The 26,399-nt window shown below is 38.6% G+C and overlaps 1 protein-coding gene across 1 annotated transcript in view; it reads right to left on the bottom strand.

Moving 5' to 3' along the window:
* dnah7 (dynein, axonemal, heavy chain 7) overlaps positions 1-26,399 on the bottom strand; it is a 398,230-nt gene that overhangs the window by 273,439 nt on the left and 98,392 nt on the right. Inside the window, exons 18-26 of the mRNA XM_072578963.1 lie at positions 22,567-22,753; positions 17,454-17,647; positions 16,147-16,345; positions 10,570-10,710; positions 9,410-9,622; positions 4,784-4,893; positions 1,452-1,620; positions 1,254-1,356; positions 570-697 (exon numbers count right to left, since the gene is read on the bottom strand). Of these exons, the coding sequence (XP_072435064.1) occupies positions 570-697; positions 1,254-1,356; positions 1,452-1,620; positions 4,784-4,893; positions 9,410-9,622; positions 10,570-10,710; positions 16,147-16,345; positions 17,454-17,647; positions 22,567-22,753 (1,444 nt within the window). The remainder of the gene's footprint in view (positions 1-569; positions 698-1,253; positions 1,357-1,451; positions 1,621-4,783; positions 4,894-9,409; positions 9,623-10,569; positions 10,711-16,146; positions 16,346-17,453; positions 17,648-22,566; positions 22,754-26,399) is intronic.

The raw sequence follows: 26,399 nt of genomic DNA, 5'->3' as shown, positions 1-26,399 counted from the left end.
AACCAGGTTGCATCCACCATCTGTGTTCACCTATCACTACCTCATCACTCAGCCCCTCTGCCCATCCAAAACCCTCCCTCCTCTCTTTATCTGTCGCTCCCCCTACCCCACCTCCATTCCTGAAGAAAGGTTATACCCGAAACGTCAACTTTGCCATCTCCTGATGCTGCCTGGCTTGCTATGTTCTTCCTCCTGCTTGTCTACTTTGGATTCCAGAATCTGCAGGTTTTTTTTTACTCTAACTTTGTCAAAATTCAGCAGGCACAGAGCGTTAAAACTGAGTGTTAAATACTTCATTCAAAATTTATCAATCAAATTTTGTCTCCTTGTCAAAAATCAGAAATATTTTGTGGAAACCCCAAATGTAGTTTGGAAGCATTATCAAACTTGTGAAAATTTTTTGGCAGCTATATCAATATTTAAATTATACATCTGAATTACATCTAGAACATTTTTGAGCATCATGGATGACCATGAAAGACCATGGAAGGATAGCAATTTGTCATATAACAAGCATTAATCGATAACAGTGTTAATTAGCCCAAATCATAAGGAATATGTAAAAATACCTTTAAATTGTCTGGCAACTCAGACCGACCAGCATAACCTGGATTCATAGTAATAAAAACAGCACAGGTTGGGTTAAGTCTCAGTTCAGTTCCTTCAAACATCAATGTAACTGACCCAGCTGCAATACCTGTAGCACAGAAAGAGAATAAAAATGTCAACAATATAATAAAATGTCACTGATGAATATGAGACTGCCTGACAATCCTTATTTTAAAAAAAATCACATTAATTTACTTCACAAACGCTGCTGTCAAAATAACAGGTTAATAGCATTTGCAGCTATTCATGTTTAAATGTCATAGCAAGTTAAATTGAGGTTAATTATGGATTGCAAATTGAAATTTAAAGCTTGCAATCAGAGATGCACTGTTTCATTCTTCAAGCTGAGAATAAATGTAACAGATATGTTTCTAATTTAGCAACTGGAAAATAAATTATTGTGAAAGATGCAAGCAAATTGAAGATCAAAAGTTTGTGGATCATAATAATGACTCTCCTATTAAATGGTAACTTAAAATGGATTCAACAAAATAGTGTTCAAAATATTGAAGTGACAAAACAGCTATCCATTGACAAAAACTGACAGTACCCGAACTTATACTGCATCATTTTTACCATGTAAGAAAAGAGAATGGACTAAGTTTATTGATACTTTATACATGAAAAATCTTAAATTATCAAACCTCTCTGGATAGTTAGAATTTGCTGAGCAACAACAGAAAGTACTTCCAGATCAATTCTGTTGAATTCATCAAAACATGCCCAAGCACCACAGGAGAGCAATCCCTGAAATCAGAAGCAAGTTTGCAATTAAAAACTCATCAATATTTACGACATGAAAATTAATTTACAAGGAATTTTTATTCTGATATCATACACACCTTAAAGAATTTTCCCAAAGCAATGTAGTCCAGTCCATCAGAGCAGTTAAATACCACACATTGTTTGGCTACAGCCTTTGCCAAGTCTTTAGTCGTTTCAGTCTTGCCAGTGCCAGCTGGTCCTTCAGGTGCTCCTCCAAGGTGGAGATTTAAAGCACCAAATAATGTTCTGGACATTTATTCAAAACCAAAAGAATATATATCTTAGCTCATCAAAACACGTAAATAGAAATATCAATAACAATTCCAATTTAGTTATACTCAAAAGTAAAACTCCTGTATTTGAATAGATTACTTACAGTGTGGAAACAGGTCCTTCAGCCCAACAAGTCCACACTGACCCTCCGAAGATCAACCCACCCCGACCCATTCCCTTACATTTACCCCTTCACCTAACACTATGGGCAAGTTAGCATGGCCAATTCACCTAACCTGCACGTTTTTGGACTTGGGAGGAAACCGGAGCACCCGGAAGAAACCCATGCAGACACAGGGAGAATGTGCAAACTCCATACAGACAGATGCCTGAGGCAGGAATTGAACCCAGGTCTCTGGCACTGTGAGGCAGCAGTGCTAACCACTGTGCCACCATGCTGCCCAGTGCACAGTTTTGTAGCCCTTAAACTTTTCAGAGACAAATACAAGTTTCTCACATAAATGTCACAGACTATGGAAGTAAAGATGTTATGACAGAGTAACATCTTATTGTTGCCAACTTGACAGATGATAGAAATTTTGTTTTCTCTCAGTCTCCTTTCACTTTTCACTTTGCAGCTATGACAATGCGTCTCTGGTTCTACCTCTACATACACACAGCCAGAGTACTTGCTCTAAAGACAATCCATGGGCAAACTGTAGCAGTTAAAATGCTCTGTTGGAACAATCATTCCAATTCCACCTCACCCAAAATTCTGCCAGATACCAATGTAAAACCATTTATTAAATAAGAGCTAACAGAAATAGTTAAAGGCAAGATCCTGAAAAGTCTGTAGGAGGGAAACTTACACAGAATCTTCAATTAAGAGTAGTAACATCATATATCCAGATAAAGAGAAAATACTGATTTCAATATGGATAATTGTGCTTGCTGAACCTTATAGAATTATTTAAGGAGATAGTGTTTCAAAAACTGAGGCTAGGATTGTTTAGTTTACAGGAAATAGAGGATAGAGTTAAATGGTCAGTTTCAGATCAGTAAACTGAAACTAGTAGAGTGTGACATGCAGGAGCGTTGGAGCCTCAACTATTAAAAATCTCAATCAATTACTGGGGTGAAGGGACTGACAGTATTGGTACTAAATTTACTGACTGCACAAAAGCAGGTAGGAGAAACTTCCCAGCGTCTGAACAATGATGAGAAAGTTACCAAAATACAAGGATGAAAAAAAATGAGATTCTTGACCTCAAAAAAAGTTCAAGTTTCTCCTTGAGTGTTAACAGCTAGATGAAAATCTCATTGAGTGGTGAGGCTCCTATTTGCATGCATTAACACCCCACTTTTACCCAATCTTTCTTCATTGATATTAAGGTTTCTATTCTCCAAGGTATCAGTGAGAAACTAGATGGTGTCAATTCTTGACTCAAAAGTCAGAGCAATTAACTGGTAGCTGCACCTCACGGCATCTCGCCTGGGCAACCATCTTAGTCATCATTCCCTAATATCTCAGGGCACCCTCCATGGACACCGCCTGCCTGCACCCTCTGACATAGAGTCTGTCCATGGAGCTGGGCATCGGCAAAGAACCAGCCTCACCACAAGCCTCATGGAATCTCGGACTCACTTAGAAAACAATTTAGCACTTCAATACTGAACTTTGGAGCTCACAATTCTGCAGCCAGGGAGCTCCACACGCAGTGATGGGGACCTACCTTCAGAATTAGAATGAATTCTGGGCTCTAAGCTTGTTTTCTTAGTGTTCACTCACTTTGCGTTTATTTTAATGTTTCTGCCTTGCCCTTTAATGCATTACCATGTCATACAGTACTTACAACTTCACATTACTACTGTCTTGCCTTGCCTTTTAGCACAGACACAACACCAGGCAGATGATATTTCTGCCAACACAGAACCTATAGGAGGGAAATATTTTTTCTATAGCAATGTCACACATGCAGGATGCGACAGCAGCCTTTGCAGCAAACACATTGCACATGCTTCAACCAAATGGCCGTGTCTAAGGGGAGGAAGAGAAGATGCTATGATCTCCATTCCAGAGTCAAAGAGTCATACAGCACAGAAACAGACTCTTCAGTCCAACTCCTAAGGATTGTACTGTTGAATAATTCTTCTTTTTTAATTTTCTGCTTTCATATTCTACATTTTGGTTTATCTTTCTGTTTTAATATGGTGCCAAAGAGTATACAACATTTTTCACTTTATTTTGTAACAAAATGCACATGACACTAAATAAATCAATAAATAACATGCCCATGACGACCAAGTTTTCCAAACTAAAACTAGTCCCATTTACCTGCACTTGGCCCATATCCCTCTAAACATTACTTGCATCTACCACTTACTCTGGCAGTTCATTCCATATAAAAACCATCTTGTGTGTGAAAATGCTGACCTTTCAGGCTCTTTTAAATCTTTCTCATCTCACCTTAAAATTGTATCCTCTTGTTTCAAACTCCCCTACCGTCAGGAAAAGACTTTTGCCATTCACCTTATCCATGCCCATCATGATTTTATAAAGCTCTCTCAGGGCACTTCTCAACCTCCTACACTCCAATTAAAAAAGTCCTGGTCTATCCAAACTGTTCTTATAACACAGGCCCTCCAGTCTCATTAACATGCTTGTAAATCTTTTCTGCACCCTCTCCAATAAAATCCTTCCTATAGCAAGGATTGTACACATTACTCCAAAAGTGGCCTTACCAATGTCCTGTACAACCTCAACATGGCATCCTAACCACAATACTCAACTGTCTGAGCAATGAAGGCACGTGTGCCAAGCGCCTTCTTTATCACCCTGTCTACATGTGACACAACTTTCAAAGAAATATGTACCTGAACCCATAGGTATCTTTGTTGAACAATATGCCCCAGGGCCCTACCATTAACTATGTAATTCCTGCCCTTGTTCATCTTACCAAGATGCAACACTATGCATTTATTCAAATTAAACTTCATCTGACACTCCTTGGCCAATATATATCTTTGGAATTACTGGATTCAGGTAGTGTATTATACTTTATTGACTTTGCTTGACAGTTCATTGATTAATAAAGGTTTCTCCTAATGCCTAAGTTCTTACTTATTGATAACTTAGAACTATATTATGTACTGCATCCTATTTTGTTTAGTCAGAAATTAAATGACAAATACCCACCTGTAACATCTGTCTGTAAGTGGAGTGATAACAAGTCGGTCAGTATTTCCAAGATATTCATAGCCATAGGGTAAACCTGCATTGATCATTTTTGTCTGAAGTTCATTTTCCTATAAAGTGAAGAATACAAGGAGCTGCAAAAAGTGACATTCATTCGACACAAGAACCATCACTAATAGGAGGAAGTTTAACTAACTGGCTTCAATATTCTCATTACTGAATGCCCCACTACCAACACCTTGAATGTTACCATTGACAAAAAGCTTGACTGATCCAGCCATATAAATACTGTAGCTCCAACATTAGATCCTGGGAATTCTAACATGAGTTAATGCTACCCCTCAAAGGCTGTTCAACATCTAACAGGGCATAAGTAGTTGATGGAATACCTTCTTCCACTTGCCTCGATGAGTGCAGCTCCAAGAACAGTCCAGAAGCTTAACACAATCAAGGACATACAGCTTACTTTGTCAGCCCTCCATGCATCAACCTAAACATTCACTTCTTCCATCACTGACACAGTGGCAACTATATGTGCCATACATAAGACACATTGTAAAAACTCTTTCCAATGCCCAATCCTTACCATCTAGAAGTTCAATGACAGTAGACACTGCAAGTTCCCTCCAAGGCACACACCATCTGGACTTCAAACTTAAGCTCCATTCATTCACAGGCATTAAATCAAATCCTGGAACTCACTGCTTAATAGCATTGTGGGTCTACCTATACAACAGGAACTGCAGTAATTCAATTAGACAGCTCACCAATACCTTTGCAAGGGCAGGTAAAGATGGGCAATATCAATTACCATCCCTTTTTATTCTATTTTGAATTGTTATAATTTTTGATCATTTAGTTTTTTTTAATGAACAATAAAATATCTGTGGATTATCATCTTTAATTATGAACCCACAGATGTTGAGACGAGAAATTTGATGTTTTTGTTACACTACCAGAAGAACATTAGGAAAAGGCTTTGGTCCAACTATTTACTCTGACAATATAGGACTATCACCTGATGAAGGAGCGTTGCTCCGAAAGCTAGTGTGCTTCCAATTAAACCTGTTGGACTATAACCTGGTGTTGTGTCATTTTTAACTTTGTACACCCCAGTCCAACACCGGTATCTCCAAATCTTTATCAGACCTGGGGACTTTAGAATGTAAACCCTGGAGTAAGAGTTCAGACGGACGTTGGTTGATTGCCAATCTGGAAAGGGAAGTCAAATGGGATTGAGAATGAACTGTTACTGGGAAACAGGAACTCACTGCAGCAGGTTGATATATATCAACTAATTGCTTGGTAGTAAAGAACATGAATATAGCTGAAGGGTTCATTTTGAAATCATGAGGACAGTGACAAATGGATTAAAGAAAACAAATGTAACACATTGCTATATCAATTTAGATTAGATTACTTACAGTGTGGAAACAGGCCTTCGGCCCAACAAGTCCACACCGCCCCGCCGAAGCGCAACCCACCCATACCCCTACATTTACCCTTTACCTAACACTACGGGCAATTTAGCATGTCCAATTCACCTGACCTGCACATCTTTGGACTGTGGGAGGAAACCGGAGGAAGCCCACGCAGACACGGGGAGAACGTGCAAACTCCACACAGTTAGTCGCCTGAGGCGGGAATTGAACCCGGATCTCTGGCGCTGTGAGGCAGCAGTGCTAACCACTGTGCCACCGTGCCGCCCAATTTAGTGACTGCTATAAAAATACATTAAACAACCCAACAAAGTTGGCTGCTATACTCGAATGACTAGACTTAACAGTAGACTTCCAAAAGCTTTGTTTGAAGTTAAAGTCACCCAGGCAAACAACACACCATATCACTTTAGGACTGGAATACCAACTATCGTGTTTTAAGATGCCATAGAGACAGATGATCCCAAGAAAACACAAAGAAATGCAAGTTACCCATATCCTGTAAGATGTGTTAATGGTCTTCTGAGATAAGCCAGAGATCATAGAGTCATAGAAATGTACAGCACAGAAACAGACCCTTCAATCCAACTGGTCCATGCTGACTAGATATCCTAAATCGATCTAGTCCCATTTGCCAGCACTTGTCCCATATCCTTCTAAACCCTTCTTATTCATATACCCATCCAGATGCCTTTTAAATCTTGTAATTGTCCCAGCCTCCACCACTTCCTCTGGCTCACTTCATATGGGCACCACCCTTTGCATGAAAAAGTTGCCCCTTGGGTCCCTTTTAAATCTTTCCCCTCTCACTCTTAACCTATGCTCTCTAGTTCTGGACTCCCCCAGCCCCAGGGAAAAGACTTTGTCTATTTATCCTATCCATGCCCCTCATGATTTTATAAACCTCTGTAAGGTCACTCCTCAGCCTCCAAAACTGCAGGGAAAACAGCCCCAGCCTATTCAGCCACTTCCTAGAGCTCAAACTCGCCAACCTTGGAAACATCCTTGTAAATCTTTTCTGAACCCTTTCAAGTTTCACAACATCATTTCTATAGGAGGGAGACCAGAATTGCACAAACTATTCCAAAAATGGCCTAACCAATGTCCTGTACAGCAGCATTTTTTTAATATATAATGCAGTGCAACTTTTTGTTTCAATGGTAACTGTTTAGTCCCATGATTCCTACAATGCTGACCTCAACTACTTTTAACTATCCAATTTTGAAATAGCAGCCAGTTAACGAGTCAATGCTCTTTCATAGAAAACCAACTGACAATATCAAAGCCCCTTATTCCACCTAGAAAAGAAAGCCTCTTATCTGTAAAAAGCAACCAAAAAACTATATTTGTGCTATCTGTAAATAATTAACTCAGTTTCAAAGCAGTGAAGCAGAAATTGCAATACAGCACTACTCCTCAGATAACTTTCAAAGATAACTTTCTATTGTTCCTGAACTGCCAGCGAGCTAATCAAGTGCCCTGACAAAAGAATCAAACTGGTGATTCCATATTTGGGTATTTGGACTTTATCCTAAGAGCAAAGACTGCATAAACTGGTACTCCTTTGTTGTTTTCTATTTAAATTGTTGATAATTAAATTATCTATTTATCCTCTTGTACTCATATTTCTCCTTGTATGTTTGTGAATGTGCCTAATTTGCAAAGCAATCCCATCTCCAACAGACTGGATCAAAGAGTGAGTGAAGTAAACCCTACCTCAATGTTGTTGTGATCTTTATAACGCCAGACTCTACAAACTAAGCAAACACAGAAATATAGTACCACTGTTTCAAAATGTGGGAAAAAGGAAGACACAATTGGTTTACAGACAGATAGTGAGAGTACGAGAGAGATTTGCTTTTTGAATGCCAAATTACAAACAATGGCAACATTTGATACTACATGATTGTTCTTTAAGTTCTGATGACAGGCTAGTGACCTGTTTCAGTAAAAGACAGCTATGGATACAGATGTATGGCCATTAGGTACAGAAAGAGATAAGAAAAACTACATTCAGAGTACCAATTGTGATGGCTACTCTTCTCCCAAACTTCCACTTCTTTTAACTCTCAAGGATCAAACTTTGTTTCCCTTCTATTTCTCATCTGTCTGCTGCCTATCAGAATCATCAATCAAAAATATAATATTCGTTTCCTTGTGTGTGCTATCCTTTGTCTCTTTTCTCTTTTTAGATTTCCCAGGGTTCGGTAATCCAAGCAATTAAGTATGTATTGATGAGGTAAACATTTTTCCAGAATTGTCTGCGAGCTAGGTTTGCTGCTTCTTCCTTTGTGGTTTCTTCTTGTTCCCTCTCTTCCTATCCAAACTAGAACAGCACCGTGGACTTCAAGTCTAGGATCACAGACATCTCCAAGCTCAGAAAACATTCACCCAAAGAATATTATTCACCCCCACTGCAACTGGATCAGACATGCCCAAAATTCAGACTGACTTTTGGGATCTGGTCAGTTTCCATCCATGCCTTCTAATGCAAATCCCTGCCACACTATCACTCTCCCAGCAGAAAACTAAATACTCCTGGCTTGAGACCTCTTTAGAAGCAACCCTCACCTGATAGGCAGTTAATATGAGTGGGGAATTTATTTGGATGAAGGGCAAGGAAACCAAGACATCCTGGTTTCCCAAACACAATTGCTCACACTTTACTCAGAAATCCATTCCTATGAAAGAGAGGAGGTGTGCAAGGGAGGGCTATGATTGGGATTCAATGGGTGGGTAGCCAATTGGAACAGGGAAAACTGCAGTGGTTGGAGTCAGGGATAAGGCAGAGGTATGCCAAAACTGGCAGGATCACCCCAGCCCCCACAAGCTTATCAGGATTCCTTACCACAGTGGCAGGAGGCCCTAAAGTATCATGCCAGCTGATATTGCACACGAAATGTCTCCAAACCCATTTCCTGGGGAACAGGAAGGTTAGAAGTAGAAATAAGTTAGGATTATTGATTTTTAAAAATCATTTGCCAGGTGTAATTTCATCATGAAAGCAAAGTATTGGGTTTCAAAGCATCATCATTAATTATCATAAACAAATATGAGAATACCAAATAGTTCTGGTTTGATGTGTTATTTGAACTGACAACCAAGAATTTGTTCAATAGTTCTTATTATGAATTAATTTGATTGAAATACTCTTACAGGCCTCAGAAAATTCTAAGTATTCACTCACCTCCCAGTAGTATCTCAGCTGGCTCAACCATTCAAAGTCATTTTCATCACTGATTTTTTTCTTTACCAGAACTGCCAAAACATCTCTGGCATGAACATCCAGCACAACCAATGCCCCAAGGGTCACACGATTTTGCTTGGACAGTTTTCCACGTACCAAAGTAACAATGTCATCAATTTGCTTGTTATTTGTGTCCAGAAACTGCTCAAGGATCTAAGAGGGAAATTGAGCAGGCAATTTAATTCCAAATTATCAGGATTAAACTCAATTTATTATGTACACACCAAGTTTTCTGTCATTATCAATATATAATGGAGAAAACAAATTAATTATAAGTTCAAACTTCTGTGGATTTTGAAGATCTGAAAGTATAACAGAAAATGCTGAAAATATTCAGTGGATCTAGCAGCAATTGTGGACCCTTTGTCAGAACTGCAAATGCTCACAGATGTAGCCACTTTTAAGCTAGTCAGAAAAAAATGGAAGTGGAGGCAAGAACAAGGTCTGTCTTCAGGTGGAAGGCAAGAGTGTTTGAAAAGGATGCTAGTGTAAGGCCAAACTTGGTAGTAATGATAAGTAAATAAAATTTTAAGATGTGTCCAGAGCAGGTGCAAATTGGAAAAGCAGAGTCACCACAAATATCTGCTCACAAAAAATAGGGGCCAGAGTTATGACTTGAAATGATTAAACTCAACATTGCACGCAAAAGGTTTTAAATGCCATTGAATGAAGAGGTGCTGTTTGCAAGTTTAAGTCCATTATAATTTAGTTTTACTCTACCGCTTTCAGAGAAAATTTTATCTTGATTATTTAAATCATTGAAATTACTTTGTCAACCTGCTTATAACACATCACATGATGCCAAAGTTGTAATATTGGGAAACGGCATTGCATTCTTCATCATAATTAAAGTTCCTTTGCTCATAAAAGCATTCCATTAATTGAACAGAGTAGATCAAACACAATGTTCTGCAGCCTTACTTGACTTTGTTAAAAGAATTTGAACCAATTAAATTTGAAAACCATCGCTTCAAAATTACAAGGATTTGACTAATTATTTCAGCTAGAGTATAACAGTTTAAAAACATAAGAATTTACAGTAAACTATTTTAATTTTAAAAGGAGATTATTTTTCTATCCATTCTCCTAATTTTGCTTACCTCTTGACCAGCTTTAATTGAATCTTGAACTTTTTGTGTCCAAAACATCTGAGAAACACATAACACTGTCTGACCCGGCCAGTTTCTCACCCAATCTATACGTGGAGTATTTGGATAAGCTTCAATCGCTTGGCCAATAACCTATGCATTAAGTTACAAAATAAAATTTGTAAAACAGCTTTTGTGCAGTTTAAGTCTTTTTGTTATTGTAATTTTAATTGCAGGTTTTGTTACTCTGCTGGTCCAGGTAAAGTGAAAGAACTAAAATCAATATAACAGTTAATTAATCCATTAAATGACAAAGGTAATAATAATTATTAATTAACTTACATTACAAATACAACATTCTAACAAAATCATACTTTATCATGAGTTGAATAATCTATTTCAGAAAGGTGAAGGGAATAAACCAGGAAATTTAAGAAATTAGTCTCACTTCCATTGTGTTAAATCATTGTGGACAGAAATTGTTCTAAAGGAGAATCTTCACCACTGAGCACTATCCTACAGCAGTGTTTTGAAAAGCTTTATGAGAAAAGCTATTGTCTATAGTTTTTGTTCTCTTACCTATGGAAAAATATACTTTCCACTGAGGGAATTCAGCAAAGTTTCACCAGACTAATTCTTGAGAAGGTGGGATTGTCTTATAAAGAGAAATTGAGGAGACTGGATCTGTATTCTGTCAAGTTTAGCTTGTGCTGTAAGGGTGAGCTTAAACCCAGATGGCAAACTGAGCAGGGAGAGACAGGGGATAGAACTAAGGACAGAAGCAAAGTCAGAAAGGTAAGAAACAAAAGTGGAAGGCAAAAATAATATTGCAGAAAAATAAATGGAGCTGTAGTGCAAAATAAATTTTAAAAATGGCTGACAGGATTAAAAGGACAAATCTAAAGGCTTTCAGTCTCAGTGCAAAGAGCAGTCACAATAAGCTGTATGAGTTAGCAGCACAAATAGATATAAATGGTTATGACATAGTTACAATTGGAGAAATAAGGCTTCAGGATGAACAAGGATGGGAACTGAACACCCAGGGGTATACATTATTTAGAAAAGATAAACAAAAGGGAGAGGAAGTGGGGTAGCATTGTCAGCAAAGGAATAAATTATTTCAATATTACAGAAGGATATAATAGTTAAGATAAGAAACACCAAAAAACAGAAAACTTTGTTGGAGTTTGTCTCTAAGCCCCCAAACCATAGTAAAGATGTAAGGGAAGGCATTAAGCAATAAATCACAAATACATGTAATAATGGTATAACTGTAAACAGGGTGTTTTTTTTGGTTTTGAGGAACCAACCAGAGAACATGCTATTCTAAACTTGGTTCTGTGCATTGAAAAGGGATCAATTAAGTATGTCATTGTGAGGGGTCCCTTGAGGAACAGTGGCCATAATATGCATAAGAGGATAAAACTTTTTGTTAAGATAGAAAGTGAACCACAGTCGTCAATGTAAATAAAAGAAACAATCAGGGCATGGAACACACTTTGGTAAGGATGGATCAGGGAACCTTACTAAAAGATGGGCAATAGTTAATACTTGAAGAACCTGTGCAGAATTACAAATAAAATGTATTCAAAACTGGTGCAAAATTGGAGAGAAGTGGCTTAACCACTTAGTTGCGAAAGATTAGCATTAAATCCAAAGAGGAGGCATTTAAAATTCCCAGAGAAAAACAGCATGTCCGAGGATTAGAAGCTTTTTTAAATTCAGCAAAATGGGATAAAAGGTTGATCAAGAGGGGAAATGGTTTGATCAAGAGGGGAAAAAACAAAGTACAATTACAGAGAAAAATTGTTCATAAAATCTTGTATAAACATATGAAGATTTGTAAAACAAATGTAGACCCTTTACAATCAGAAGTCAGGAAAATGATATTGGGTAACAAAGAAATGGAACAAGTGAACATATACTTTGGCTCTATCTTCACAAGAAACAGAATTAATAACCTCCCAGAAATGTTAGAAAACTAAGAGTCTAGTCTTTAGTGAAAACAAAGGAAATCAGTGTTAGTAAGAAATTAGTTAGGGAAATTAATGAGATTAAATGCTGACAAATCACCAGGACCTGATGATCTACATCCCAGAATACTAAAGGAAGTAACGTTTATTGGATGCATTGGTGGTCATCTTTCAAACTCAATAAACTCTGGAGCAGATCCTACAGATTGGATGGTGGCAAGTGTAAGCTCATTATTTAAAAAGGAAGGGGAGAAAAACAGAATTACAGAGCAGTTAGATTAACATCCGTAGTGTGGAAATTGCTAGAGTCCATTGTGAAAGACGTGATAACAGAATACTTGGAAGTATGAGCAAGACTGGAAAAGGCTCCTTGGGCATACGAAAGGCAAACCATACTCAACAAATCTTCTGGGGTTTTACTGAAGCTGTGAGCAAAATCAAAGCAAATGAAACAAGGGTAATATATTGATATGGATTGAGAATTAGTTGGTAGATAGGAAACAGAGACAGGTATTATTGAGTCTTTTTCTAGGAGGTAGGCAGTGACTAGTAGGATGATGCAAGAATCAGTGCTTGAGTCCCAGCTATTTACAACATATATAGATGACCTGGATTAGGGAAGCAAAGGCAAATTTCTACATTTGCTCAATGACAAAACTGAGCATAATTGAGGAGGATGCAGGGTAGCTTCAGAGTGATTTTGACAAGTTGAGTGAGTGGGTTGTGATGATTCTGCTCCTTTAACAAGGTTATGTTGTCCTTGATTTTTTTTTCATTGGGGTCATAAATGCAGAGTCCGGGAGGTCTGGTTATTATGCGTTTTAGGGCCAATTTGATTGTTGCCTCAGGCAAAAGGCATTCAAGTTTTTAAAAAACACTTGTGCAATGAAAGGGGAGTTGCCAGTTCTCCAAGTTCAACTTTTCTCTGGTTTGATTTGATTTGGTTTGGTTTTAGCAGTCTGGTTGTTCAGAGCAAGCAGTCAGTTGGTTTTGAGGTTGCTGGTCAAAGAAACAGCTACATGGAAGAAGGTGTTCCATGCTGAATCTCTCAACCATCTCTCTCTCTCTGACATTTCTCCTGTAAGACCTGTGTTTGATTTTACCTTTTGTGTCAAGGGGTGTTTATGGGGATTGTTGCAGGAATTTTCAACAGCATCATTAAGTTTGGATAATCTGTTAGGTTTTCGTATTCTATATTCAGTTCTCTTTTGTTTGTGTTTCATTCAGTAATCTTGCAAAGAAATACTGTTTTATTTAAAACTAAGTGGTTGGGCCAGCTGCATCAGTTCTGGAATATCCACCACACGCCTGCTTAAAACAACTAGCAAAGTTAGGGTCTGGGCTACTTTTTTGAAATGTTTTGAGGGGTCTGGCCTGGTCTGTAACAGGGTAAACACTTGGCAGATACAGTACAGTGTGGCAAAATGGTAAGTTATACACATCAGCCTGAGATACAGAAAGACACAGCATTATGTAAGCAGTGATATACTGAGAAAATTACATGTACAAAGCGAGCTAGATGTCCTTGTACACCAGTCAGTGAAAGTAGGTAGGTGGATGCAGCAAGTAAATAGAAAGCAAATTGTATATTGGCCGTTATTGCAAGAAGCTTTCAGGTCATAAGTAGATATGTCTTACCGAAGTTGTACAGGGCCTTGGTGAGACCTTACATGGAGTAGTGCATACAGTTTTGATCTCTCTACTAAGAAAGGAGATATAGAAAGTGTGCAGCCTTGGTTCACTAGGCAGACACCAGGATGGCTGTATTAAGCGAGAAGGAGAGATTTCTTCAACAGGCCTGTATTCAGTAGAATTTTGAAGGATGCGAGAGGATCTGGTTGAAAGATAAAAAATTCTAACAGAGCTGGACAAAGTAGATGCAGGAAAATGTTTTATCCAACTGGTAAATTGAGAACCAGGGATCACGGTCTTACAATATAGGGCAACCCACTTAATTTTTTTTAATATAGATTACTTACAGTGCGGAAACAGGCCCTTCAGCCCAACAAGTCCACACCGACCCTCCAAAGAGCAACCCACCCTGACACCTAACGCTACGGGCAATTTAGCTTGGCCAATTCATCTAACCTGACAATCGTTGGACTATGGGAGGAAACCCACACAGACACAGGGAGAATGTGCAAACTCCACACAGACAGTTGCCTGAGGCGGGAATTGAACCCAGGTCTCTGGTGCTGTGAGGCAGCAGTGCTAACCACTGTGCCACCATGCCGCCCACTGCTGAGAGGCTAATTCTGACAGGATAAAACATTTCTTCACTCAAAAGTTAGTGAAGGTGTGAAATTCTCTGCCACAGATGGCTGCAGAGACCAAGTCGCTAAATACATTCAAGAAAGAGATAGATAAAGTTTTAGAATTTAAAGGCATCAAGTGGTATGGGGAGAAAGGAAGAATATGGCATTGATCATTCAGGAAGGATCAGTCATGATCATACTGATTGGCAGAGCAGGCTCAAAGGACTGAATGGCCTACTCCTGCTCTCATTATCAATAATTCTATGAATGAGAGGAAATAATATTGAAACTTACAATAGTTTTAAAAGCGTGACAGCGTAGATGCAGCATAGGATGATTTCCCGGCTGGGGTTCTAGAACTGCGGACAGAGTCTCAGAAATAAGGGGTAAGCCATTTAAACTGAGATGAAGAGGTACTTCTTCACTGAGCTGGTGGTGAATCTTTGGAATTCTCTACCCTAGGACGCTGTGGAAACTCAGTCATTAAGTACATTCAAGGCAGATTATAAATAACTTTCTAGATACTAATGAGATCAAAGGATGTGGGGATAGTGCAGGAAAAGGCATTGAAGTGGATGACCAGCCAGGATCTAGAATGGTGCAGCAGCCGAGAGGGGCTGAACAACCTATTTTTGTTCCCATGTTCCTATGGAAGATTGAACCTTTCCAAATAATACAAGAACACAATAGCACATTGGTTGTTATGATCCAATTAAATGCAGGTAGTGTTTTATGTTTCTCTGAATTAGTGACCCAGGAGGCCTGGATTCAAGTGTCACCTGTTCCAGAGATATGTAATAGCACATCTGAACAGGTTAAATAATAATATCTATAGTGTCCTAAATTCTGTGGTGCAGTAATAGTGTCCCTACCTCTGCAACAGGAGGCTTGTGTTCAATTCTCACCTGCTCCAAAGGTGTGTTGTAACGTCTCTGAACAGGTTGATTAGAAAATATCTATGTTACCCGAATAGTCTAATCCAACTACGTTTCACCAGAAAATTAAGTTTTGGTGAGTACCTGCATAGTTGCACATTACTAAAATTTAACTGGGGTCCAAATAAGCTTAAAGGACCTTCAGGTGCACCCTATAATTATGTCCCCACCACTTACTGGTTTGTCAAAAATTTGCATGATTAAAATGAGACTTTATATATTACAATGCAATTTTAATAGCTCACCCTGGATTGGGTGGGTTTAAAAACTGATGTTTACATGTCATAATTTTGTCATTGCTGACTTGGTGAGGTTACATATAACATCCAAAAAAATTAAAACAATCCTGACCATAGTAAGGAAATAGTTATTTTTGCCCCAAAATTGATTAATGCGTATAACCAGTGTTAAAAAGGCACACACTACCTTGTGAATGGATTTCACCATAGCTGACTCAAGTTCCAGCAGCCACTTTTCGACCTGACCTCTAGCCTTTGCAGTGGAAATGATGTCAATAAGTTCTACGATTTCATCTTCACTACTTTTCATATGGGTTATTTCCAAGATGTCAGTAAATTGAACCTTTGCAATGCCCTCAAAGCACTTCTTCAAATGAGGCTGTACCCTGTAGAAGGGATCAAAATTGTAAGAGTTTAAAAAGCATAACTTGACCACGTCCATGATCAATATCTGAATATATTATTTTCTTTTTTTCTTCATTAAGCAGATGTTTTCTGAAAAATCTATGAAACAGTTAATCCAATAACATGCAAAGACTGTTTATGGATAGATTTCCATTTCCAGTGCCATTCTAAACATTGGTACCTATGCAGCCAACATAAGTGACTGCGCTGGTTTTCTGAAGTTTATCTGTTTACTAATCTGCTAGCAGAAAGGATGCATGCATAACTAATTGGAGAGAGTGCTGCACACCATACTGGCATAGTGAAAGACTTGAAGCAGGTTTTCGGTTCTTTGCATATGTAAATAAACGAGCTAAATGCTGCTTAAGGCCAGCTCCCCAAGATTCATTACCCAGGCAATCAGTAAGTGGGGAATCACCTGCCAAACAAGCAAGGCAAGTAACATCTGAATCTAGATACAGGGAAACAGGATTTCTATTCCTGGTTGCATGTTAAGGTAACCAATCACTGCCACTTCATTGAACCACTATCCAACTACTGATCATCCCCCCCTCACAATCTCTGTGACTCCCCTGGCCTGGAGACACAATTTCTGCTATTCTCATCCTCACAGCGGCCACATGCCACCATCCCCACAACAGCCTGTTTTCCTCATCCCATTGTTTCCAGAATTCAATCTATAGCCTTACTCAACCCAACGTCAAACCCCAGGCTAACCTTGTAAACAAGCACCAACGCAAACCTGAACCCAGGCCCAAACCCCAGACGAACTTGCTGAGGGCCATTTTAATACCAGCATATCACGCAATATCTGGTCAACAATCTCCATGAAAATTAGATCAGTGGCCCACTCTCTGGAACTAGTTATTTAAATTATATGCAATATGCCAGAAAATAACACACAATTTGCTCATATTAGCTGATTGACAACGTTCTTAATTTCAGAAACGCTCATCCAATGAACATGATCCAGTCAAAAAGTCTCATAATTAGAATACAATCTTTTAAGAGTTTATATAGGAATAGCAACCTAAAACCTCATAATAGTACCAAATAAGTTTAAGTTGACTATGCATCAAAATATCATACCTAGTAGGATCTTTGGTCTCTGATAGGATCTCCAGCAACTCATCATTAGACAGGAAGAAAAATCTAGGGAAGAATAAACGCTTCTTTTCCAAATAATTATTAAGTCCCTTCAGTATCAAATCCAGCAGAGCATTTGATTTTTTTAGCTTTTCAATCATTTTGTCTATGGATACCACTGCTAGAACATGCGTATCCTGGAGAGATAAGATATTATTTAATAGAAGTGGTCCCAGTGGAATCAGTCATTAAAAAGTTAAGACATATATGAATGTAAATAAAATGTGGTAATGTATCCTGCTTTTAGAAACTGAAAAGGCAATCCTACCATTTCTTAATTAAATAGTAACAAAGGAAATGCTAATTGGTTCAGTTTGCTCCCAAAACTACAACCTTTCATTTGTCTTACTAGCAGACAGATGGCATTTTTGTTATGCTTCTTATGTGATATCAATGTCCACTTATGTTGTAAAGTATAGTTAAAAATGTTAGCACTTGATGGACAATAGGAGACTGTAAGATATCAAGGAAAGCAACAAAGTTGTACAGCCAATTACTGATGTTATTTTCTTTCAAAGGTTTGAAAGAAACATTATTAGAAACAGAGCTGAAATTTGCTTAAAAGTTGAGAACTTCTGGCATTAAAAATGTGAGTCACCCCTATTATTAGTGAGTTTTGAGAAGATTTGTAGCTCAGGTTGAGGTTCTGAATGTAGGTTTGCTCGCTGAGCTGGAAGGGTAATTTTCAGACATTTCATCAGCATACTAAGTAACATCTTCAATGAGCCTCCGGATGAAGCACTGGTGGTGTAGCTCACTTTCTATTCATATGTTTGGGTTTCCTTGGGTTGATGATGTCATTTCCTGTGGTGACATCATTTCCAATTGTGATGTCATTTACTGTTCTTTTTTCAGGGGGTGGTAAATGAGATCCAAGTCAATGTGTTTGTTGATAGAATTCCGGTTGGAATGCCATGCTTCAAGGAATTCTCATGCGTGTCTCTGTTTAGCTTGTCCTAGGATGGATGTATTTTCCCAGCTGACGTAGTGTCCTTCCTCATCCGCATGTAAGGATACGAGTGAGAGTGAGTCATGTCTTTTTATGGCTAGTTGATGTTCATGTATCCTGGTGGCTAGTTTCCTGCCTGTTTGTCCAATGTATTGTTTGTTACAGTTCTTACAAGGTATTTTGTAAATGGCATTGCAAGAACTGTAACAAACACTACATTGGACAAACAGGCAGGAAACTAGCCACCAGGATATATGAACATCAACTAGCCACAAAAAGACATGACCCACTCTCACTTATATCCTTACATTCTGATGAGGAAGGACACCAATTCGACTGGGACAACACATCCATCCCAGGACAAGCCAAACAGAGACACGCACAAGAATTCCTAGAAACATGGCATTCCAACCGGAACTCTATCAACAAACACATTGACTTGGATCCTAGTTACCACCCCCTGAGAAAAAGAACAGAAAATGACATCACCATACGAAATGACTTCACCACAGGAAATGACATCACCAACCCAAGGAAATCCAAACATACAAACAGAAAGCGGGCTACATCACCAGTTTTTCATCCGGAGGCTCCCTGAAGATGTTACTTGGAATGGTGACGAAATGTCTGAAAATGAACCTTCCAGCTCAGTGAGCAAATCTACATCCAGTCAACCCTATCATAATGGTGGGGCAAAGAAGTTTCAGTGCTACCAATCTGTCTTGCTGATAATCTAAGCTACTAATACCCCGTCTAAGGAAGGATGCCCACATAGTCTTTGGCAGAAGATGGGCTTGTCTCCCAGTCTGACTAAGGCTATTCTGCAAAATGTGTGTTAAGAAATGTTCCAAACAATTGGATTTCTGTCAACTGATCATGCAAATTATTTTTATAATTTGAGAATTGACACACTCATTTATTTCTACTGGTCAAAGAATGGGTTTCTTCTCACACCCATTCTGTTGAATTCTGTTATCCAATTAAAATGTCTGCAAGACTGTTGTAAGGTTTTGGGACAATGACATCCATAATGACATCCAGGAAAGATTTATTGAATTTTAATGTCTTCATACTACAGTGGTCCAAAAGCTTATTCACATTTGAGTGTTCTGTCCAGATATGAAGTTCCAGCTTTGTGTAGTTCCAGGTATATTGGCAGTCAAAAAGGCCACCAGACATTTTATCTCAAGTTTGTTTGATGGCAGATTGTCCATTTTCTAGTTTATTTTTAAAACTAAAGGGTCCATTCCACCAATCTAATAGAGTGAGCATTTGAGATTTTAAAGTTTGGCCGTTCCTTATTTCAAAATTTCCTCTTGATCGATCTTAGCCTTTTTAAGGTCACTACCACTATCATTGATACATATTTCCCCTGACAAGATTTATTTCCTATATAAAAAAAACAGAACTGCCTCTTCTCTTGTTGGGTCTGCTACATGATTAAAAAAAGCAATTCTAAATGAATTTGAAGAATTCAGTACCTTCCATGTCCATCAATATAATTCAATCCCAGCTAATATTAGAACTGTCTTAATTTTTTTGCTCCCTCTGTTTTATCTTTTTGTCTCTATCCCATCTGAAAACTTGATAACCAAAGATGGTATCTGCCATTTCTATCTCTTAGGTAGGCAGGCAGGAGGCTGGAAGAACACAGCAAGCCAGGCAACATCAGGAAGTGGAGAAGTCGAAGTTTTGGGTGTAACTCTTCTTCAGGAATGGGGGTGGGTGTAAAGGGAGCAGCAGATAAAAGAGGTGGCAGGGTCTGGGTGTTGAAGTGGGGATAAGTGAAGACAGGCAGAGGGTACGACCTGGTTGGTCAATGGGAGGAATGAGTCTGTTAGGTGGCTGGGAGGAGTGGAAGGAAGGGGAATTTGCATTTTGGTTCGTTGTGGAGGAGGCCAAGGATGGTCATTTCAGAAAGGGAGTGGGAAGGGGAATTAAAATTGGTGGTGAGATGCTGGCTTTCACATTTCACATTGTGAAATGATTTTTGGTAATGTCTTTTATTGCAGGATCTTAAAGGGGACATTGTGATAGGGTGTTCAAGATGAATGGGAATTTGGAGACTAGGTAACCATGATGGTGAAGGAACAATATCTAGGAGAAGGCACTCTTGAAGAGCCAGTTCAAAGAGAAGGAAGCTCCTCCATACTGTCTTCTCCTCGAGAAATGGCCTACATATCCTTGGTGTCCCACTATAACAATGTTATGGAGTACTTGGCAGACTACCACAAACTTAATGTGCGCTCCAGAAAGTAAAGCAGAGCTCCCCACTATAAGCACTGTAACTGCTGCTTCAGCACAAACAATGCCTGCTTCACTGTGTTGCTGGTAGCAGCATAGTCAGGTAGTAGAGGTAAGTAATGCGCCAAGTGTGGAGGGGGTGACCTTTGTCTCCAAACAGCCATTCTCTGTTTCTCCTTTGTGACACAGAGATGGTGGGATCAGCAGACTGTGTCAGGATATGGCCAATGTGGTTGCAACCATGATAGCTGGCATTCACTGACAAAAAAATCAATAAAAATATAATTGCTCACCCAACTTTTCAGAGAATTTTTACTCTGACAAACTGCGTCAGTACATAATATCCAATCTTTGTTGTATTGGTCATCTCAGTTAGAGCCATAGTAGGAATGCTACAGCAGGCTTCATTGGCCATTTTTGGAGTATTGTGTGAAATTCTGGTCTCCTCCCAAAAAGAAGGATGTTGTGAAACTGGAAAGGGTTCAGAAAAGATTTACAGAACTGTTGCCAGGGTTGGAGGGTTTAAGCTATAGGGAGAGACTAAATAGGCTGGGGTTATTTTTCCTGGAGCATCAGAGAATGAGGGGTGACCTTATAGAGGTTTATAAAATCATGAGGGGCATCGATAGGGTAAGTATGCAAGGTCTTTTCCCTGGGATGAGGGAATCCAAAACTAAAGGACATAGGTTTAAGGTGAGATGGGAAAGACATGAAAGGGACATAAGGAACAACTTTTTTACACAGAGGATGGTGCTTGTATGGAATGAGCCACCAGAAGAAATGGTGGAAGCTGGTATATTTACAACATTTAAAATGGGTATATGAATAGGAAGGATTTCGAGGGACCTGAGCCAAATGCTGGCAAATGGGATTCGATTTGTATAGGACATCTGGTCGGTATGGATGAGTTGAACTGAATGACATATTTCTGTGCTGTATATCTCTATGACTAAGTACGTACATGAGAAAAATAAGGCATTTCCACTTCTGGTTGTTATCCATCAACCCAATGCATGTGGATGTCAGATAAGAGTAGATTAGCAGTCAAATAAAATAACCCTGAAATTCAGTAACAGTTATTAAAAAGGTTAAATGTTAATTATAGCTGCTTAGAAAAGGAGTCAAAGTAGCCTATGCCCCAAAGAGGTTTCCTAATAAGAGTATAAAGAAGATTAGTGGGGGAAGAATATGACAAGATTAGAGTGGTGTTGGAACAGTGGTTAGCACTGGCTGCCTCACAGCACCAGAGATCTGGGTTCAATTCCTGCCTCAGGTGACTGACTGTGTGGAGTTTGCACATTCTCCCTGTGTCTGCGTGGGTTTCCTCCGAGTGCTCCGGTTTCCTCCCACAGACCAAAAATGTGCAGGTTAGGTGAATTGGCCATGCTAAATTGCCCATAGTGTTAGGTGAAGGAATAAATGTAGGGGAATGGGTCTGGGTGGGTTGTGCTTCGGTGGGTCGGTGTGGACTTGTTGGGCCGAAGGGCCTGTTTCCACACCGTAAGTAATCTAATTTAATCTAAAAGCACAGCAGGTCAGGCAGCATCCGAGGAGCAGGAAAATCAACATTTCGGGCAAAATCCCTTCATCAGGGTAAGAATATGTGGCATTGATATCTAAGAACATATTGGAAATATTAGATTATTTGTCATTAAATAATTGTAACAAAGTCCAAACTCTTGCAGTTTCAAATAGCTCAATAAGATTGTTTGCATTGGTGAAGGAGTTTTTGTAAGATACGAATGATGTTGTGTTTACATGTAACTTAAAATGATCATAGAATGCAGGTCAATAGATGCAGACTTTGACAGCAATTAGTTACAAGTTACCTAGGTATTATTATTATAATCAAATTTAACTTACCATTATAACTAGCTTCATAAGTTCTTTCCAAGTCTTATCTACAGCTGTAAACCGTCTTCCCTCTTCAGGCATCTGGGCCATGATATCAGGGGAGCTAAAAATAGGTTCTAGGTACAGCCAGGTTGCTTGAACTTTTAAACATTCATCCATGATCTCCTGAAGCAGCAATAGTTTGCCTTCCCATTCTCTGTATTGTACAAAACAGGGATTTGAACTTACATTTATTTTGATTTTATTTTCAAACTGCAGTCTTACTTTCCCTTTCTGATTTTTTTGAGTAGCACTTCCAAGTACAAACAAAAAGAAAAACAATAAACTATTCCACAGACACACATATTAAATAAAACATCATGATGTGAAAATGACTGTAAAGGCTGTATAGAATTAAATCATATTAAATGACGGTGAAATGTTAGAGATATTAAATCATTACATTGCTTCAAAATTTATCAGGGAGCAATACAGAGTAGATATTACACCAGAAGATGATATTAGAAATTATATAACATGTTTAAAATCAAACATATGGGGAAATATTAAACAAGCAGTCCAAGTTCAAAGATAAAACTTTTGATCCAAATCTACAGCTGAATGTTTTGAAAGAATCTAGGAAAGAGATAGTAGAGGTAACATTTTACATATTTAATAACTTGGTGGTTGTGCCAGGTCACTGGTAGAATGCTAAGATTATTGATATATTTATAGATAACAATAGAGTGTGTCCAGGGAACAACAGAGCAGTCAGCTTAACATCAGTGGCAGGGAACATGATCAAACCATTTCTAAAGAAAAAAGTAGAACATTTCAAAACCAAAGACAAATGAATAATCATTTTGGATTTCAAAAGGGAAGTCTTGTTTCAGCAACCTCACTGAATCTTTTGCTGATGTAACAGAAACTATGAGAGGATAATGCAGGAGATGCAATATATCTAGATTCCCAAAAGACCCTCAATCAAGTGCCAGACAATAGACTAATCATTAAGGTTGGAGGATGCGGAGTTAGGTCAGAACTGGAGGCAGTCAAGAGGTACTTGGATCTAGTCAGGAGTAGGAGTTGCCATTTGTGATGCCTAATTCACTTATTCTGGCTAATAACAAGTTAGATCAGATAGCAAACTGTAACACTTCCCAGAGTAAATATGCAGGGAAGATCTTTGTATTTGAGACAAACCTACATCCTAGTTTCTGATAAGGATGTAGGTTTGTCTCAAATAGAAAGCAAAAGCATTCCAAAATACTAGAAAATCAGGGCAAAAAGGAGGGGGTAATAATCACAATGATTATTGAAAATGTATTCAGAAATTTAATGGGACTGAAGGTTCACAATTTCCCTTGACTGGATGATATGTACCCGAAAGTTTTAAAAGAAATGACTACATGAAAAATAAATAAATTGGTTATGTTCTACCAAATCTCCAAGGACTTTGAAATTTCCCAGTGGATTACAAATCACAAATATAACATGCATATTAAGAAAAGATGAAAACAAACATCAGGAAATTGCAACAAAATCAAAATACAGCACAAGGTGAAAATCTGAATCAAAATTAGAAAATTCAAGAGAAACTCAGCAGGGGTTGCAGCATTTGTTGGGAAAAAAATAAAATTAACATTTCAGGGTTCTTCGGCATTTTCATTTTTTGAAATTTAATAGGTCAGTTTGCCTAGCATGTATTATCAAGAAAGTTCTGGACTCCATTAGTTAAGGGCATTTAGAACATCATTATACTCAAATTCAACATGGTTTTAAGACATGGAAATCATGTCTGACAAATTCAGTAGAGAGTCAGAATAATTGGGTCATTTGCAGTGACAAGTTAACTCATGAGTTAAACAGGGATCAGTGCTAGAGCCTAGATGAAGGAACCAAGCATATTATACTAAGCTTCCTTAAATACAAAGATAGGTGAAAAAGCAAGTTATGAGGAGAACACAAAGAATCTGCAAAAGGGATATAGATAGGTAAAGTGAATGGGGAAAAAAATCAGCAAATGGACTATAAAATGGTAAAAACTAAGGTAAGAAGAATATAATTTCAAAATATGATTTAAATAAAGAGGCACTACACATATTGAATCACAAAAACTAGCATGTAATTACAGCAAATAATTAGGAAAGCAAACAGAGTATTGCTGTTTATTTCAAGGAAAGTTGAATGAAGTATTGTTACAACTTTACAAATTATTGATGCTGCCAACATTATGGGGTGGCATGCTGGTTCAGTGGTCAGCACTGCTGCCTCACAGCACCAGGGACCCGAGTTTGATTCTAGCCTCGGGCAACGCTCTATTTGGAGTTTGCATGTTCTCCCCGTGTCTATATGGGTTTCTATTGGGTGTTCCAGTTTCCTCCCACAATCCAAAGATGTGCCAGTTAGGTGGATTGGCCATGAAATTACCCATAGTGTTCAGGGATTTGCAGGTAAGGTGCATTAGCCAGGGGAAATGCATGGTTACAATGACAGAGAAAGTGGAGGTCTGGGTGGATTGTCTTCAGAGGGTTGGTGTGGACCTGTTGAGCCAAATGACCTGTTTCCACAATGTAGGGATTCTACAAAAAAAAAGCCATACCTAGAGCACTACATACGTTTTAGTCTTCTTAGTTATGAAGGGATACACTTTCATTGGAGATGCACTGACTCCAAACACCATGAAATCTTTTGGTAATATCTCAGACATAGGCAAGGAAATCTTCTTCTAACTATTACCTACTGCTCCCCACCCCCAACACATTCATAGACATACATATACACCTGACCCTTACCTCTGTCTGATGAATCACAACTCCTCCATGTTGATCACCACTTGGAGAAACCAAAGGACAGCAAGGCTTTGGATGGGAAACTTCATGTCCACCACAAAGAATGGTTCAGTGGCATCACTACTGACTGAGCTATCACAGTTCTAAAGGACAAATTTGCTATGGTATGTGGTAAGAAAATCAACAAGAAGGAAAATTCTACTTGACCTCATCTTCACCAATCCAACTAGCACAAATGTAACTGTCTATAATAGTATCAGTCGGAGTGACTACCACACTGCCTTGTAGTGATGAAGTCAAATCTTCACATTGAGGATACCCTCCATCATGTTTTATGACACTACCAGCATGCTAAATGGAACAGACCAAACAGATCAAACAGCTGAAACATGCATTTTTGAGTTATTGTGGACACAGCAGCAGAACTGCATTTGATAACAATCTGTAACCTCATAGCTTGGCATATCACTCACCCTACCGTTAATATCAAATAAGAAGATCTATTCTGGTTCAAAGAAGAGTATAGGACGGCCTGCAGGAGCCAAACCAGACGTATCTAAAAACATGGTGTCAGCCTGATGAAGCTACAATACAGGGATACATACATATCAAAAATTTAAATAGCATGCATTAAATTGGACAAAGTGATCCTACAATTAATTGATAAGATCTAAGCTATGCAGTCCTGTCACATCCAGTCATGAATGTTACTAAGAGGTGGTGGAAGCCCCAGCACAACAATGCAAAAGACAAGGCTAAAATGTTTGCATCCATTATCATCTCAGCCTCCTCCTGACATCCCCACCATCACATATTGAAATCTTCAACCTATTTGATTCATTTGTGTGGAAAAAAAACAAGTCAAATCCACCAGCTAATTATTACCTTTTCAGTCTACTACCAATTATCAACAAATTAATGGAAGACAACTTTGGCATTGCTATTTAGTGCACTTGCAAAGGAATTACCTGCTCACTGATGGTCAGCTTTATTTCCCCACGGCCACTCAACTTTTGATCTCATTAGGGCCTTGGACCAAACATGAACAAAAGAGCTGAACTGCAGAGATGA

Source organism: Chiloscyllium punctatum, chromosome 10 (assembly GCF_047496795.1).
Source record: "Chiloscyllium punctatum isolate Juve2018m chromosome 10, sChiPun1.3, whole genome shotgun sequence".
In the NCBI taxonomy this organism is placed as follows: Eukaryota; Metazoa; Chordata; class Chondrichthyes; order Orectolobiformes; family Hemiscylliidae; genus Chiloscyllium; species Chiloscyllium punctatum.
The sequence above is the reverse complement of the archived record's forward strand: the minus strand, read 5'-3'. Positions and strand labels throughout refer to the sequence as shown.